Raw genomic sequence first — 15,675 nt, 5'->3', positions numbered from 1 at the left:
ATGCCTGTCCTGTTTGAGGATATGCTAGTCTTACTAATGTAACGAAACTTCAAGTACTTCAGAATATATTACTCAGACAAGCGATGAATTGTCGATGGTTCGTCAGAAACTCGGCAGTTCACCAAGAGCTTGAAGTACCAACTTTATGTGTTTACTTTGCTAATCTCGCAGATATTTTTTTAAAAAATATACCAAATGTTACCAATAGCACGATACCATCAGTGCTAAGTTATGGCTATAATTCTGACAGCAATAGAAAACGGCCGCTTGCGGTCCCCAGATATCTTGATAATTAACTGTAATTCTTAATACCCACTTACTCAGTTTTTACATCCTAATTATACCTATGCGCAATTTCTCACTTTATTGCTTTTCTGGGCAGCTGCTGATGTTTGTATATATTTACCTGTACATATTGTATATTTTTTCTTATTTATTTATGTTTGCATTTATGTTTACTGTTATTTTTATGTTATCTACTTCTATTTTGTTAATGTAACACATAAGAGACTCTCAAATTCTGCGAGATAAGGCATTTCATTTTATCCACGATATGTTATTGCTTTTTATGCGCACTTACCTTCGCTTCAAGGCCTGCACCGCAGGTGTGTTTCTGTCGGACTCTATTTACGTGCTCACCCATACTGTGAACTGTTCTAAACTTTCATTTTCTTCGAACTGTCTCATAAACTGTTAGAACACTCAAAGAATCGAAAATCGAGTAACCATTATGCCGGGACAGCGTCTACACGCGGGCACCCGTAACAGCGAACCTCATCGAATTTGCCTGAGCCGACGACGGATTTGGTTTATCGGCAGTTAGGAATAGCGAAATGACTCTGTTGGTTCATTTTTTCATGATTTGTGTTACGGAACTCTTGTGTTTCACTTACGTCACGCTTCTACAGTTGCAACTGTTGGATATTGGGCTTCTCCAACTCCCAATTTTATGAACTCACACATATTCAAAAATCGCCAAATTTGTTACACTGGGATAGCGAAAGTTTCGCGGGAACCCAAGATATGCGTACGCACTGCCCCTGAACCGACGATAAGGCTTCACTCAGACGGCTCTTCCGTAAACATTCGCTATTCAAACAGATTTCGCAACCTATTAAGAGTTTGTGCTAATGACAGCCGCCTGCGAAAACGCAGGGGGAAGGAAGATCTCGCGCAGCGTCTCAACACGTCTTAAGCATTTATCGGGAAACCTTGCCTTCGTGTATACACTTCTTAATCATTTTTAGAGAAATTTCAGTTCCGTGTATACGCGTCTTAAGCATTTTTAGAGAGATCTCTGAAAACGTTTAAAGACGTCTTAAAGGATTAACTAAAGCAAATGTGATTTACTGATGCCTTTGATGTTCACTTCAAATACAGTACACTCCCGATTATCCGCGGAATTGGGTGGCGCGGTCGCCGCGGATAACAAAAATCGCGGATAATCCGAAAAAAAGCTAAAAACGGGTATAGCAAAAGAAAAAACAGTCATTCCAACTTTGAAAAATCGTTTTATATACAATAAAACGTAAAATAAACTGCAGAAAATGTTTAACTAACGCTTAATATTTTAGTATATCACTCAAAACTAACCTAAAATGCATTTTGTTAATGAAAACAGAAAAGGGCTTTGTATACTTACGAGGGGCATCAAGGATACACGGAAAAATTAATACATATGTACTGTTTTAATACTGTAATCTATTATGTAATTACAAAAGTATAACTAAAACTACACCTTTTTGAAGAAATCTGTCATTTGTGTTTGCTTCTTGCTTTGGAAGCATTTTCTCTTGATCCGAGATTGCATTTTTCGTAGCATAAGTTTCTCGGCCAACTCCGCGTCGTCTTTTTCTTCTAAATAGCTCAGCAATCCGTCGACTTGTTGCAAAGCCTCTTTGTGAGTCTTCCGCATCTGCACAATGGGCTCTTCTTCGCCTTCACTTCGCTGTCCTTCATTATCGGTCTTTCCCCTTGCTTTCTTCACAATTTCATCATCTGTCAAGCCGTTCGAAGCCAGGTTCGTTGACGTCACACTCCAACTACTCCTTAATGTTTTCAGCATCGACGTTCTCACCACACGGAACTGTTTTCACCATATCGGCAAGAGTTGCCGAGGGCGTGTTTACATCTTCCTTCTCTTCTTCACAACTCAAAGGGGTTTGATTGTTGTTGGCTTCAACATAAGGCATGAGTTTTCTCCATGATTTTATGAGGGTTGACGGTTTCACTGAGTCCCATGCAGATACAATATCGTCCAAGATTGTGTAGTGTTTCCAAAACTCTTTCAGATCATAACCTTCTTCGATTTTTGTTTTTAGCAGCTTGGTTCCGTATGTTCTCTTCATTGTTGCAATGACTCCTTGTTCCATGGGTTGGATTAGTGCAGTAAAGTTTTGGGTGAGAAACTTTGCAAAAATTTGTCCATCAGAAGACTTTAGCACGAGTGTTGCTGGGTGAGAAGGTGCGTTGTCGATCAATAGCACAGCTTTTTCAGGCAGGTTTTTCGATTTAAGATGTTTACGCACTGGAAGAAAAAAGATGCTTTCGAACCATTCTTGAAAAATGTTTCGGTTCATCCATCTTTTTTTTTTTTTTTTTTTTTTTTTTGTCTAAAGTAATCAACGGGCAAATTTTCTATCCTTGTCCTTTGAAAGATCTCGTTTATTTTTACTTTTCACTGACAACAAGTTTATGTCCACTGGTAGCGTTACTGCAAGACATGATAGTGATTCTTTCCTTGCTGCTTTTATGACTCGCCGCTTCACTTTCAAATGCTAAAGTGCGAGTGGGAAGACATCTCCACAAAAGTCCCGTTTCGTCAGCATTGTAAATTTGTTCAAAAGATAGTTCTTTTTTTAAAACAAATTCTTCAAATTCATGGTTGAAATCGTCGGCTGCTTGTCTCCATTAAGTTTCTCCCCATGAAGTCCAATTTCTCGAATTCCATGTCGCTGCTTAAAACGAGTCAACCAGCCAGAAGACGCATCAAAATTTCCTTTCAGGCCTAACAACTCAAAAAAAGGTTTTGCCTTCGCTGCAATGATAGGACCATTCACAGGAGTACCCTCTTTTCGAACTTGAGATAACCACTCTGTCAATGCCGTGTCTATCTCATCAAAGGTAGAACCCTTCAAAGTTTTTTGCGTTTTCATTGCGGAAGCACTGTCCGACATTGATGCAAAGTTCACCAGTTTGTCTTTTTGCTTTAGAATGTCACGCACTGTTGTTTCCGCGATTCCGTAATCTAATTCCATCTGCTGCCTTGTAGCGCTGTTTGCTACTTTGGAAATTAATTCTAGTTTTTGCACAATCGTTAACATGGAATTCGAGAATCGTTAACATGGAACAGCGACAAGGAATTCGAGAAATTGGACTTCATGGGAAGAAACTTAGTGGTGACCAACAAGCAGCCGACGATTTCCACCATGAATTTGAAGAATTTGTTTTAAAAAAAGAACTATCTTTTGAACAAATTTGTGGAGATGTCTTCCCACTCGCACTTTAGCATTTGAAAGTGAAGCGACGGGTCATAAAAGCAGCAAGGAAAGAATCACTATCATGTCTTGCAGTAACGCTACCAGTGGACATAAACTTGTTGTCAGTGGAAAGTAAAAATAAACGAGATCTTTCAAAGGCACAAGGATAGAAAATTCGTTTTCCTGACATTTTAAATCGTTAACGAAAAACACAAAACCAAAAAGCACAAGCACTCAACACAATAAAAAATAGGAAATGAACTCGGAACGGTTCGCAAACACTATCAGGCTTAAACTAACAATGGCGAGTGGGAGGAAGTGGACGTGTCAGTAAGATTAAGACGAGAAAGGGTGGTGGAGCGGGCACTGCAAGGGTAAGTAAGAAATCACTTACTCATCAGAGGGCCCGAGGGGAAGGTTCCGAGAAGGCCTGGGATATTTTTGCCATAAATAAGCATGATGTTCGCAAAGTTAATGTTTCGCTCAGTTTTGTGAACACTTTTATTTTCTTTGTTTTACGCTTGTTAAAAAAAAAAAAAAAAAAAAAAAACTTTGTGCGGCAGACGCGGATAATCGGGAGTCTACTGTAACTGCAAAAAGAGAAAACATCTGACTCCAAATCCCGCGAATTCTATTAGGGTCGGAATTGTACGTTCTTAAACCAAATTACGTCTCCCTTTCCTCTAAACGCTAGAATAACATTCTCGCACCTGACTGCATTGAGTACAACCCACCCTCTTTGTAGAATTATTTACGCCCTCAAGGATTTCCCTCCACCCCACATATATATTGTTTCTCTTATCACTTGTCAATTCAGTATATCATTATTCGAAAGCCTGGGGAAAATCTTTGCATGAATGACTTCAGAATGAATGAAAAGATGAGAGCATCACAGATGAATCTTTCAGGTTTTTTCGTAAAGAAAAGGGTGCGCGTTGTATGGCGAATATGCCTAAAAAAACATAGTATGAAATTATAGGTGCACGTTATACACCGGTGGACGCCGGAATATACAGTAATTAATATCTTTTCAATGAATACATCAATTACATTTTGAATTGCTTTTCATATAAGTATTTTGGTTAAATTCGCCTATTCATATATTTCGAATTCTTCACAGAACAAAGTCCACTACTTCAAATATTCTTTATATATTTTACAAATTCAATACCTGCAGTTCTTATATACTTCATTGCAGCCGTTTTCTTCCAATTTTGTCATTACATTCATTATGAGTGCAGAGGAGAATAAACGGAATATTTTGTTTCACAGCCAAACCGTCTTTAAGCTAATTTATTTCTTTTATAGTTTCAATTGCAGAAATACTCTGACACTCGATTTTTAAATTAGCATGATGAAATGCTGCTGACTAATACTGAAAGGTTTCTAATAGTTCAAATTATCCAACACTCTTTCAATAGCAGGCATAAGCACAAGCCATTTCGTTTTTAGCCTAGCAATTTCAGAAACTCTGTCTAAACTTCATTATTAAATTCTTTCACAGTTTCCAAGCGAAGAATATGCATCTAGAAATATGAATTATATTTTCACAAGAATACACTAAAAGTCTGCAGGCAGACAATCTGCAGCAGTTTTAATTGTATTGTGAATTGTGCAAGTGCCATATACGATTTCTAACAATGTTCTTCCCAAAGATAAATTTAATTCTGTATAAACATTGTTGGCACCTCATATTTTCAATCTGATAAAACTGCAATTAGTATTATCAACACAAAATGCCACAATTTTTCATGACAAATTATTTTCTTTTCATACTTTCATTAGACAACTAACAATAATGTCTAATATTTCACTTGGCTGATCTTGAAATTCTTATAAATTTGACTTCTGTGCCATTGTACGGTAAAACGAAGTGAACTAAAAGAGGGACTACTTCATTGGACCTGCGGTTTGAAATATCATTGAATATAGTAACGCAACTGCATTCACTCAGAAAAAATTTTAATTCACCTACTATAATCGGCGCTAACACATTTACAAGAACAAATTCTGTTTTCATACAAGCACATCTAAATTTCTTTACATAATATGTTTGAATTTTGCTTAGAACAACTGCTTGAGAAAAATTTAAGGTTTTCTTGCACCATACAATAAACCCAGGAGATATAATAAGCACCTTCCATTGCAGCAATTTCCAAATCTTCCACGGTTGATGAATTAAAAAAATTAAGCATCAAAGAAGTAACATCGTTATAAAATTTTTCACATTTTCCTGATCTTAACTATTCCTCAGTATCGCAGGCATCTCCATGAACTACATTTCTAAGTTAACAATAAAAGTACACTTGCATTTAAGCTCTGTAATAACAAAGGATTCAGGTACAAGAAATTTAAATTGACTACAGTAATACATGTCCAGAAAAAACAGTATTCAGTCATTAAGAAAGATACACGAGCTGTCTACGTGTCCTCGCAACCAAATAACAATTAAATTGCATATGTGTGAAACACATTGTGAATGCTCCATTATAGGCACAGTATTATGTGCTACTATCATTTCTTTCAAGGGGGAAAAAAAAAAAAAAAATTCACTTTTTTTTTTTTTTCTTTTTAAATTGTTTTTGAAGGTTGCTTTCTTTCTAACAAGAAGACATTTCAACATTCAACATCCTTGGGTACAATAGGACAGGTTGCTCGAAAACAGGACACTTAGTCATATTATGTACAAGAGACTACGCAAGTTCGTAAATGTACTGAGCATCAATACACAGCCTCTTGTGCAGCAGTTGTACCGAAAAAAGACTACGCAAGTTTGTAAATGTACTGAGCATCAATACACAGCCTCTTGTGCAGCAGTTGTACCGAAAATTGCTAAAGAATATGAGTATTTGTTCGAAAGTTTCACATGCTGTATGAAAAGATTACACATTTTTAACTAAATTTAGCCCTGATGATTTGGCAGCAAATCAAGATAAGGCAGTGTTATTAAGTGTTTGTCACGCCACTTAGTCACTTTTAGCCTAGTGCAGCGGCGTAGCTAGAGGGGGGCAAAGGGAACATCTGTCCCCGGGCGCAGAATCCAAGGGGCGCCAAACTGACGTTACCACATTTTATAATTAAATGTTTTCCATCCTTGGCAAGCAGTAGGGGGCGCGAAATCTTCAGTTGTTCCTGGGCGCTGGAAACCCTAGCTAAGACTCTGGCCCAGTGCATGTGGCATCAGTCATCTTTGAAAGAGAGACTGAAAATGTGATACTTAGTCTTGAACAGGAAGGGCGTAAGATAATATTTCATCATTCAATGTTCATTGAAGATACATCTGCAGTCTGAATTTATCATGTAGACAAGAAAGTCTGAACTACATATATAACTGAAGTAATTGAGTTATATATAACTGAAAACATTACAGAACTCTTTTCAAATGAACAAAAGCTTTGGCATACCCAGAATTAAAGGTATCATTGAGCCTGTAATGTCATCACCTCCCAACACATGAGAACAAATAAAACTGAGACTCAGCAGACAAAATTACTTGTTTTCAATCATCTGCAATAAAATCTAGCACTTCAGAGCTCAGTTATAATGTGCAACTCAATGCCTTGCTTTGAAAAGACGTATCTTCTGTGTACTGTGCTTATAGAATACAAAGCCTACTCTAATCATATGCAGTTCACATCATAAGGTCTGTTCAACAAAGACATGTGACAGCTTCACTGTTTGCAGTTGATTTAGAGTTCCTAATTATAAAATATGGGAATCGCTATAGATGAACATTAATTTCTGACCAGAATTATACTGCTGATTTTGAGGTGGTTAAAAACTTTTGTAAACTTTCCTAATTATAAAATATAGGAATCACTATTGATGAACATTAATTTCTGACCAGAATTATACTGCTGATTTTGAGGTGGCTAAAAACTTTTGTATGCGTGCTGCACAATGCATACAAAGTGAATGAATTCAGATGATTGGAAAGCACTTAAATGCTCCAATCGAGAGATTTCATTTACTCTGCGAGCCCACCAGCAGCCGAGCGGTAAAGATGCTGAACACTGGTAGTTCGAATCCCGCAAACGAGCTGGCTGCATGGGTGTTATCGTGGTTTCCCCCATGTGTAACGTGTATACGGGCCAGTGTCCTTTAGAAAGTCCTCCCCGAAGGCATCCCTCCTTTTAGGCAGATAGCCCTTGTGTGCTTTGCTATAATTAAATAATCCAATCCATTTACTCTGCATCTATGCACTCAGCTAAATAACACAATTCCTCTTTGCTATTCTGCAATGTCTATCTCACAATTCCTGTAACAGAATAAATTTTAATACAAATATTGTTCTTCACCATTTCAGTAAGACAGGTATGATTCTGTAGACAATGTCACTGCCATTTGTATTTCAATAACGCTTACAATAATCACAATTACTACATTTGAGCTACAGGGAATGGTACTTTTCCATCCTAAGTGAGATTACCATTAGGTCAGGGGAAGTTATTGGCTAATCTTGTGATTAAAAGCATTTATTATTAGAAAAGCGAAGTTTTATTGATAAAGTTTATTTTTGAAAAAAGCCAATAGTATAAACTTCCCAGGAGTCTGGTACCTTCGCATGGTCTGAGGGCTCCTCCTCCCAAGGGGGAGGTCAAAATCCAGGATCCAAGTTCAATCGGGGAAACCCCAGGGTCCTGATTGAATTAGGACAGAATAAGAATGTTCAAACAGAGACAGTGCCTCAAAATGAACTAATTGAAGAGGCTAGATTATTGATAAGTGATATTGAAACGAGTCTAGAAGAGGCTTCTAGAGTCACGATTCCTCTACGGAAAAAGATTTTCAAAGTGCAAGAAGCTTTTTTTAATTTTATTGCTTCTCAGGTACTGGAGATAGAAAACTTGGAAAGTAAGTTAGATGGAATTCAAAAACTATCTATGAAAAAATCTTTTGCTGATGTGGTAAAGGAACAAAGATCGGAAAAAAGATCAGTTCCAAAGAAAGATAAAACTAAGAAAAAAGATGAACATGCAGCATTAATTTATCCAAAAGTAAAAGGAATATCTTCAGAAAAAGTTAAAATGAAGGTTGTAGAAGCTATTGATCCATTAAACTCAAAACTGGAATTAGGAATGTTAGAAAAATTAATAATGGAGTCATCGTTGTTGAGTGTCTAAATAATGAAGAAGTTGATAGATTAGAAGAAGAGATTAAGACAAATATATTGTTAAAGGAAGATATTGAAGTGAGAGCCCCAATTAAGAAAAATCCAAAAATCATTTTGTATAATATTGATTCTGATGTTAAGAAAGAAGAATTGCAGGAAGCTACACTAAAATAAAATTCAGTATTTGAAGAAGGTGGATTTAATCCCCTTTTCCAGATTAAAAGCAAAAATAATAAAGTATACTGGGTGGTGGAAGTCCAGCCCCGGAGATTTAAACCGTAAATGAATCAGGGAAAATTGAACTTTAAGTGGTTTTGTAACACAATTAAAGAGTATTCAAACATCGTAAGAGTTTGGACACTTCCACAAAAGGTGCACTAAGCACTATCAAAAATGAAGAATGAAGAAACTAAGGAAATGGTTTGTGCAAAATGTGCACAAAAAGATCATAACCATTGGGATTGTAATAACAGTCCTGTATGTATTAATCGCACTATTGCCAACAGTAAATATAAATTAGGATTTGATGTGAGACACTCAAGCTTAGACAAAAATTGCTCATGTTTAAAAAGACAATTTGAATTATTAATCAAAAGAACTAATTATGGTTCTTAGTTCTAAAGGATTAAAAGTTTATTTGTAAATAAACTTACATCATGCACAAGCTGCAATGTCTCAATTACAACAAGGTTTTACTGAACAAAAATACTCCTTTGTGCTTATTCAAGAGTCTTAGTATATAGATAATAAAATAAAAGGATTTTCTTCCCAATTCAGCCTGTATTACTCTGATAAAGAAATTCCACTTGCTGGAATTGTCATTTTTGATAGTGCTATTTCTGTTGTAGAAATATTTACTTCTGTTTACTTGTATTGAAATTGAATTTTGGCTTTAATGATCTACTTTTGATATCTGCTTATTGTTCACCAAAAGCTGATTTGGGAAAACAGTTGAGTGAACTTTCTATGATTTTAAATAAATAAAGAAAAGACAAGAGAAATTTTGATTAGAGCAGATTTTAACACTAAGAGTAATGTATGGGGAATCCAAGAAGATTCCCGAGGAAAATTGGTTCCAGAATTTGTTAATGCTTATGATCTATGCATATTGAATAACTCAAGACTCTTTTCGCACCTTTGAGGGTACTATAGGTTCCTCATGGATCGATTTAACTTTGACTCATTCTTCTTATAGTATTGAGTGGAAAGTTGTTTCTGACGTCTCTTGTAGTGATCACAATTACACTGAGATTAATATTGATAAGAAAAGATTATTGTCAAATTTAAAAAAAAATATAGTCTTAGTAAATTAAATTGGATTGATTTTAAGAAAGATTTAGTGATTTTAATGGATCAGTTTAATGTTAAAGAGGTGGATGATGGGAATCTTGAAAAAGTAGTTGAAAGTTTAACGAAAGAAATTATATTTATTTGCGAAAAGAACTGGCTAAAAAAGAGCTGGTGCTTAGGAAAGAGAAAGGCAATATTGTGGACTAAAAGTTTGGAATTACTGAGATCTAAACTACGATTAGAAGAAAATTTCTTCGAGCTTCCAATGACAATGATAAAAAGTTTTTAGTGGATATTTATAAACGGCTAAGAGAACTTTATAAAAGAGAAATTAATTCTGCCAAAAATCATTCTTGGGACGATTTGTGTTCCCAAACTAACTTAAATCAACCCTTTGGTATTCCCTACAAGGTTACCACTAATAAATTTAAATCAGCATTGACTTTCAATTCAAAAAATTTTTTTTTCAAAAATTTCTATTCAAAAAGGATGATGGCTCTTTTACAGGATCTATTCAAGAAATTTTGGTTAAATACCATTTTCCAGATGATGTAAATATTGATGATACGGAATTTCAAAAAGAGGTAAGACAAAGTTCTTTGAATTATGTAAATAAATGATTATGACGACTTGGATTTTACAATTGATGAAATTTTAGAAGTTGTGAATTCAATGGATAAAGGTCGTGCTCCAGGACCTGATGGCATCTGTCTTGATATAATCGAGGAAATTCTAAAAACAAATTCTATTTTCATGTATAAAGTTTAACAACGCTTGTTTAAGATAAGGCATATTTCCAAAAGTTTGGAAAGTGGCTCCTTTGATTCTCTTAAATAAAGAGGGTAAAGAGAAAAATGATTCGTCTTCCTATAGACCTATTTGTTTGTTGTCTATATTTGGAAAAATTCTGGATAAACTTATGACTAAAAGATTATGGTTTCACTTGAATTCATGTCATGTTTTGAATCTTTCTCAATATGGTTTTATGGAGGGTAGAAGTACTACTCTGGCTATTCAAGATTTATTAGAAAAAGTGAAAGAAAATAGAAAGAATAAATTGCATACTGCTCTGGTTTCATTGGATGTAAGGAGCGCTGTATATACATTCAAGTGGTGAATTAAGTATTGTACAGAGTGACAATTCAACGGTTTTTCAGGTGGAAGTTTACGCTATTTTAAAGTCCTTGGAGTGGATCAGAGATAAAGACTCTCAAGAAGATATTGACTTGTATTCAGATAGCCAAAGTGCTATACAAGCTTTAGTTTCTTCCAAGATTTATTCTGATTTAGTATTAAAGGCCCATAATTTATTTTTGGATATTTCTAAGAGAAGAAATATTAATTCCCACTGGATACGTGGACACGTTGGTCATTTAGGGAATGAATTGGCAGATCTTTATGCAAAGCAAGCGCCTAAGAAAGAGCATATTGACGTGTTTCTTCCAACTTCGTTTGTTTCTTTCAAGAATTTACTATAGATTAATATTTTCCAAGTTTGGCAAAAATATTGGGACAATGATTTAAAAGGTAGATTTACTTTTAAGTTTTTAAAAGAAGTAAAAACTAAAAGATGTATTGGAAATGGTTATCAATTCCTCACAAATCATGCTCATATTCCGTTTTATTACAATAGATTCAATATTAAATCTATTATGTGTCAATGTGGAGAAAAAGATGCGGATGTTGATCATGTATTTACTTGTGATTTATTAAAGGAAAGATAGTGTAAGTTTATACCAAAATTGAGATTTGAATCGGATATGGTTAAAATCTTCAAGGATAAAAAATCTAAAAATGGAATAAAAGAAATAATGAAGATTATAACTGAAACAGAAGAAGATGTGTTCATAAGATCTCTGTAATGTTAAAGAATTTTGTAAGGATTTCATATTTCAAATTGTTTAAATAATCTATTTATAATGTAATCTAATTGATTTGTTTATGCAAAAGGTTGTATATATTGCATAATTTTTAATACTATTCAAAGTTGGATTTATTGTATTATATCACAATCCTAAGTTTGAATCATTATTGTATAGTTTAGCATAATCAAGATAATTGTAATTATTTTTGTATTTGAATTTTTGTTTAAATAAAGATAATTGCTGGCGAGGCCAGTGAATCTTCTATCAGAGACGAGTACAGTATAGTGGTTGATAATAATTAATTGAGTAGTTCCAATAATCCCTGCATATACCGTTAAGGTTCGCAGGAGTTAATAACCAGTCTTACCACTAGGTCAAAAGATAAACGTCTCAGAGTTTAGAGGTTTCCAAAATCAAGTTGTAATGCCCCCAAAACTTCTTTTGTAACACAAGAATCGTAAAAACAATAAAAATGATCAATAAGGCCAAGCTTTTTAGCTATATGGAATTCTTAGTTATATACAATTAAAAATAAACTTGCAGGCTGTCTGTCAAAGGCCTGTACTAATCAGAAATGCATATTATTTAGTAAACAGCAATGTTGAATTTCTTTTGAAATGAAACTGGTTTAAGCTCATGTAGCTTAAACCAGTTTCATTTCAAAAGAATTTTCAATTTCAATTTTAAACTTTAGTTTTTTACTAAGTATAAAAAAAAAATGATATTTGGTTTAAGCTATTTTTGCTATTAACAATTTAAATCAATAAACATTTGTGTTACATATTAAATTATGCGATGTATGAAGTATAATAGAGGAAAAGTGATTATCAGATGTCTAAGTGACTTCAGAACTAATTATCAAGCACACAGAGCAACTAGAAGAATTTAATTTTTTTTCATTAACATGCATTTTAATTTCAGATTTTTTCATCTAAAAATTTTACCAAATATTTTGGCATGCACTTCATATGCTTTACCAAATAGTGTCAAACTCATATTTCTTTGGGTTCATAAAGTAACTTAAAAAATGTGTTTCACACTTTCTAGAAAACAAATTTATATTCAATACTTAAATATAAAATGAGGAAAAACACAATTTGAATACATACAACTATTTTATATTTATTTACATTGCACATTTTCATACATTAGCTACCACTCCCGCTAGTCTCTAATATAGCTTCAAGAAATTCTAGATACTCTTTGTCCCAGTATCTTCCATACTTCTTTGTCAATGTTTCCTTTAGTATGCCTAGGATTAAGAAAAATTATATATATATATGAAAGAAAACTAATCATAATATAACTTATTAACAAATGATATAAAATCTGAAACTTCAGTCAAAAGTCTTCAATCCGGACTCGTCGGGATTTCGGCGATTCCGGATTATCGATTTTTCCGGATTATAGATCATTAGTTTAAATCTGATCAGATGGCATGCAGAAATTATAAAATTCAAGATATGAATTCATGAAAAAAAGAACAATTATGATCTAAAGGGTATAAAAATTTACAAAAAGCTTAATATTTATTTGTTTACTTTATTAAACATTTCTTTCAATGTAAGTTGTTTAAGTTGCTTCGTTTTATGTGATAATACTTTCTCTTTAATTCTATAAACAGACATAATTTCTTGTTCAGTTACAAAGTTCCGCTGTTCAAGTCCTATAATTGCTGTGCCGAGAATACCGACTAACTTGTCAATCGAAATTTTTTCGTTTTCAATAACCTCTGTGTCACTTTCTTCACTATTGGAAGCGAATTATAATGACGAGGAATTTGATTTAAATCATATCAAAGATGGAGTACATCGAGATGAAATACTACATTTAGTACGGAATTATAAGGCGAATAAAATAAAAACATCAGCCCTGAAGATAACGATAGTGCTGACAGATCAACTTCCAGTTCACTGAGAGCCATGACATCTGATAATCTCAGATGAAGGATGTCATGGATCAGTATTAGAGGTGACTGGCGTCATATCCAATGATACTCTACAATATCATTCCAACTATAGGAGCAGTATGCTGCTATAAAGCAAAGGCAAGATTGAGGAACTACCCATAGGACCTCCAAACACTTACACAGTTCTCATCAACGTCCAAACTTAATCATGATTCTTCATTGAATACAACTTGGCTCCAATTGGTTGTGGTTCAGTTCTACTAAGTTCTACACCACTCAAAAAAAAAAAAAAAAAAAAAAAAAAAAAAAAAAAAAAAAAAGGCAACAGTTGGACAGGCGAGTGTCACTAGTAGCAAACATACTGGATACCGTGCCACCAAATGTCTTTCAGCCAGCCACCTTGTAATGGTGTAGACAGACATAGAAGTCCACATTGAAAGTACTGCCTGTGTCTGGATGGTGGGCAATGATGCCAGCTGGTGCTATGCGTCCATGTTAGGTGATGTGATAGTCCTACCAGCTATTGGTCTGCTAAGGGTATCTGAACTTAGCTGCTGTGTGTAAGACCTCTCATTCATCTACTGATCCCAACATCTTCTCACAGTATAATCAGAATGGCCTATGTGGCAGGCTACTAACAAAGCTGACCACCTAGCTTCCATTATCCTGGTAATTATTCCCCTCTCAAACTCACAGTTAAACATGTTGTCTTTAGTGATGATGCAATGGCATCCCTAGTAGAAAGGCTTCCTTCTGCAACCGATTAAGTACATGTAAAATTGTATGCATCAAAGAGAATTGAGTTAAATGCCTTCCAATGGCATTATGAAATGTGTAATCACACTGTATTTCTAATCATCTGCATATCTATGTGTTATGTACCTTCATTCCCAGTTTTTTTACAATCTAACAGTTACAACTACTTTTTGGTGAGAATTTCTTATGAATGATTTTACATAATCTGTCAGACTATTTTATCTTGCATTTCACAGCATTTACATATTCATTTACATCATACCTCATGTATATAATGATAATTTACCACAGACTGTTAGGATAACAGGCAAAATTTTTCTAACTTCTAGGAATCAAACAACTCTCTTCACGAACCTTCTTTTCATTAACTGTCATATACATATATATATATATATATACAAGAAAGGTTTCAGATTTTAAATTACGACCAAAGGGGCATTTTTTTAACGGTTTGTATGTTACTTTTATTTATTAAATATCATGTTCTTCGCACTTAAACCATAAATTTCAGTTCAATAGCATTGTCGCAAAATAATTTTAAAATGAGCCTATCTTTAGAATTTCCGATACACAGTTCCGCACGCTGGAGATAAAAAGGTTCCCCCCCCCCATTGTTGCCATTGCTTGCTTTCAAATTGTTGAGTTTATTACTCAAAAATTTGTTAAAGTTTTACAAAATATGAAATCGATAATAAAACAAATTCCAAATTTAAAATTTGGGCTTCCAATGCCAATATTCGCAGTAGGATTATGCCCCAATGTGAGAAATATACATATATTAATGCAAATTTTTCATTATTTAATTTCTTCAAATACAATGTAGGACTCTAACATTTGGTGGCAACAGTTTGAAAACGCAAAATGAAAACAATAGTCCTTCAGGGACAAAGCCCTTTACACTCCAAAAAAAAAAAAAAAAAAAAAAAAAAAAAAAAAAAAAAAAAAAAAATTTTTTACCTTTGCCATCCTTGCAATTTTTTTCAGACCCTGTATTCATGAAATTCAAGAAAATATTTACGCTGCTAAAAAAAAAAAAAAAAAAAAAAAAAAAAAAAAAGAGACAGTTCTATATTTCCCGTTCTACTGGGCAGATGAAATAAGATACCATTTTTTTTTTACATATTTCGATTCTACAACTCAAATTATGCCTAGATACTAAAGTTTGTAAAATTTGGTGCGAAATTCAACAGTTTATGTTGACACTTTTTTCCAATTGCGCCAAGAATAGTTCACTTGGCGAACTTCTTCATATATAACAACCTA

General features: G+C 34.1%; 1 protein-coding gene and 1 long non-coding RNA gene across 6 annotated transcripts in view; one reads left to right on the top strand and one right to left on the bottom strand.

Annotated features, from left to right (window-relative positions):
- Window positions 1-15,675, top strand: part of LOC146997559 (uncharacterized) — a 63,146-nt gene that overhangs the window by 15,785 nt on the left and 31,686 nt on the right. The gene's annotated exons all lie outside the window — the stretch shown is intronic.
- The window catches only part of LOC118198542 (uncharacterized), a 211,667-nt gene continuing 208,841 nt past the window's right edge, over window positions 12,850-15,675 (bottom strand). For all 5 annotated transcript variants that reach the window (XR_015040678.1, XM_085814991.1, XM_085814990.1 and 2 more), the window contains one exon: window positions 12,850-12,999. Coding sequence is in view for 3 of the 5 variants with exons in the window: in XM_085814989.1 (XP_085671115.1) it covers window positions 12,896-12,999 (104 nt within the window). In the remaining 2 variants the exon portion in view is untranslated. The remainder of the gene's footprint in view (window positions 13,000-15,675) is intronic.

This window comes from Stegodyphus dumicola, chromosome 4 (genome assembly GCF_044657685.1).
Source record: "Stegodyphus dumicola isolate Sdum_Otavi_A_Nest chromosome 4, ASM4465768v1".
NCBI classification, from domain to species: domain Eukaryota; kingdom Metazoa; phylum Arthropoda; class Arachnida; order Araneae; family Eresidae; genus Stegodyphus; species Stegodyphus dumicola.
Note: the sequence above shows the minus strand (reverse complement) of the source record. Positions and strands in the feature narration are given on the sequence as shown.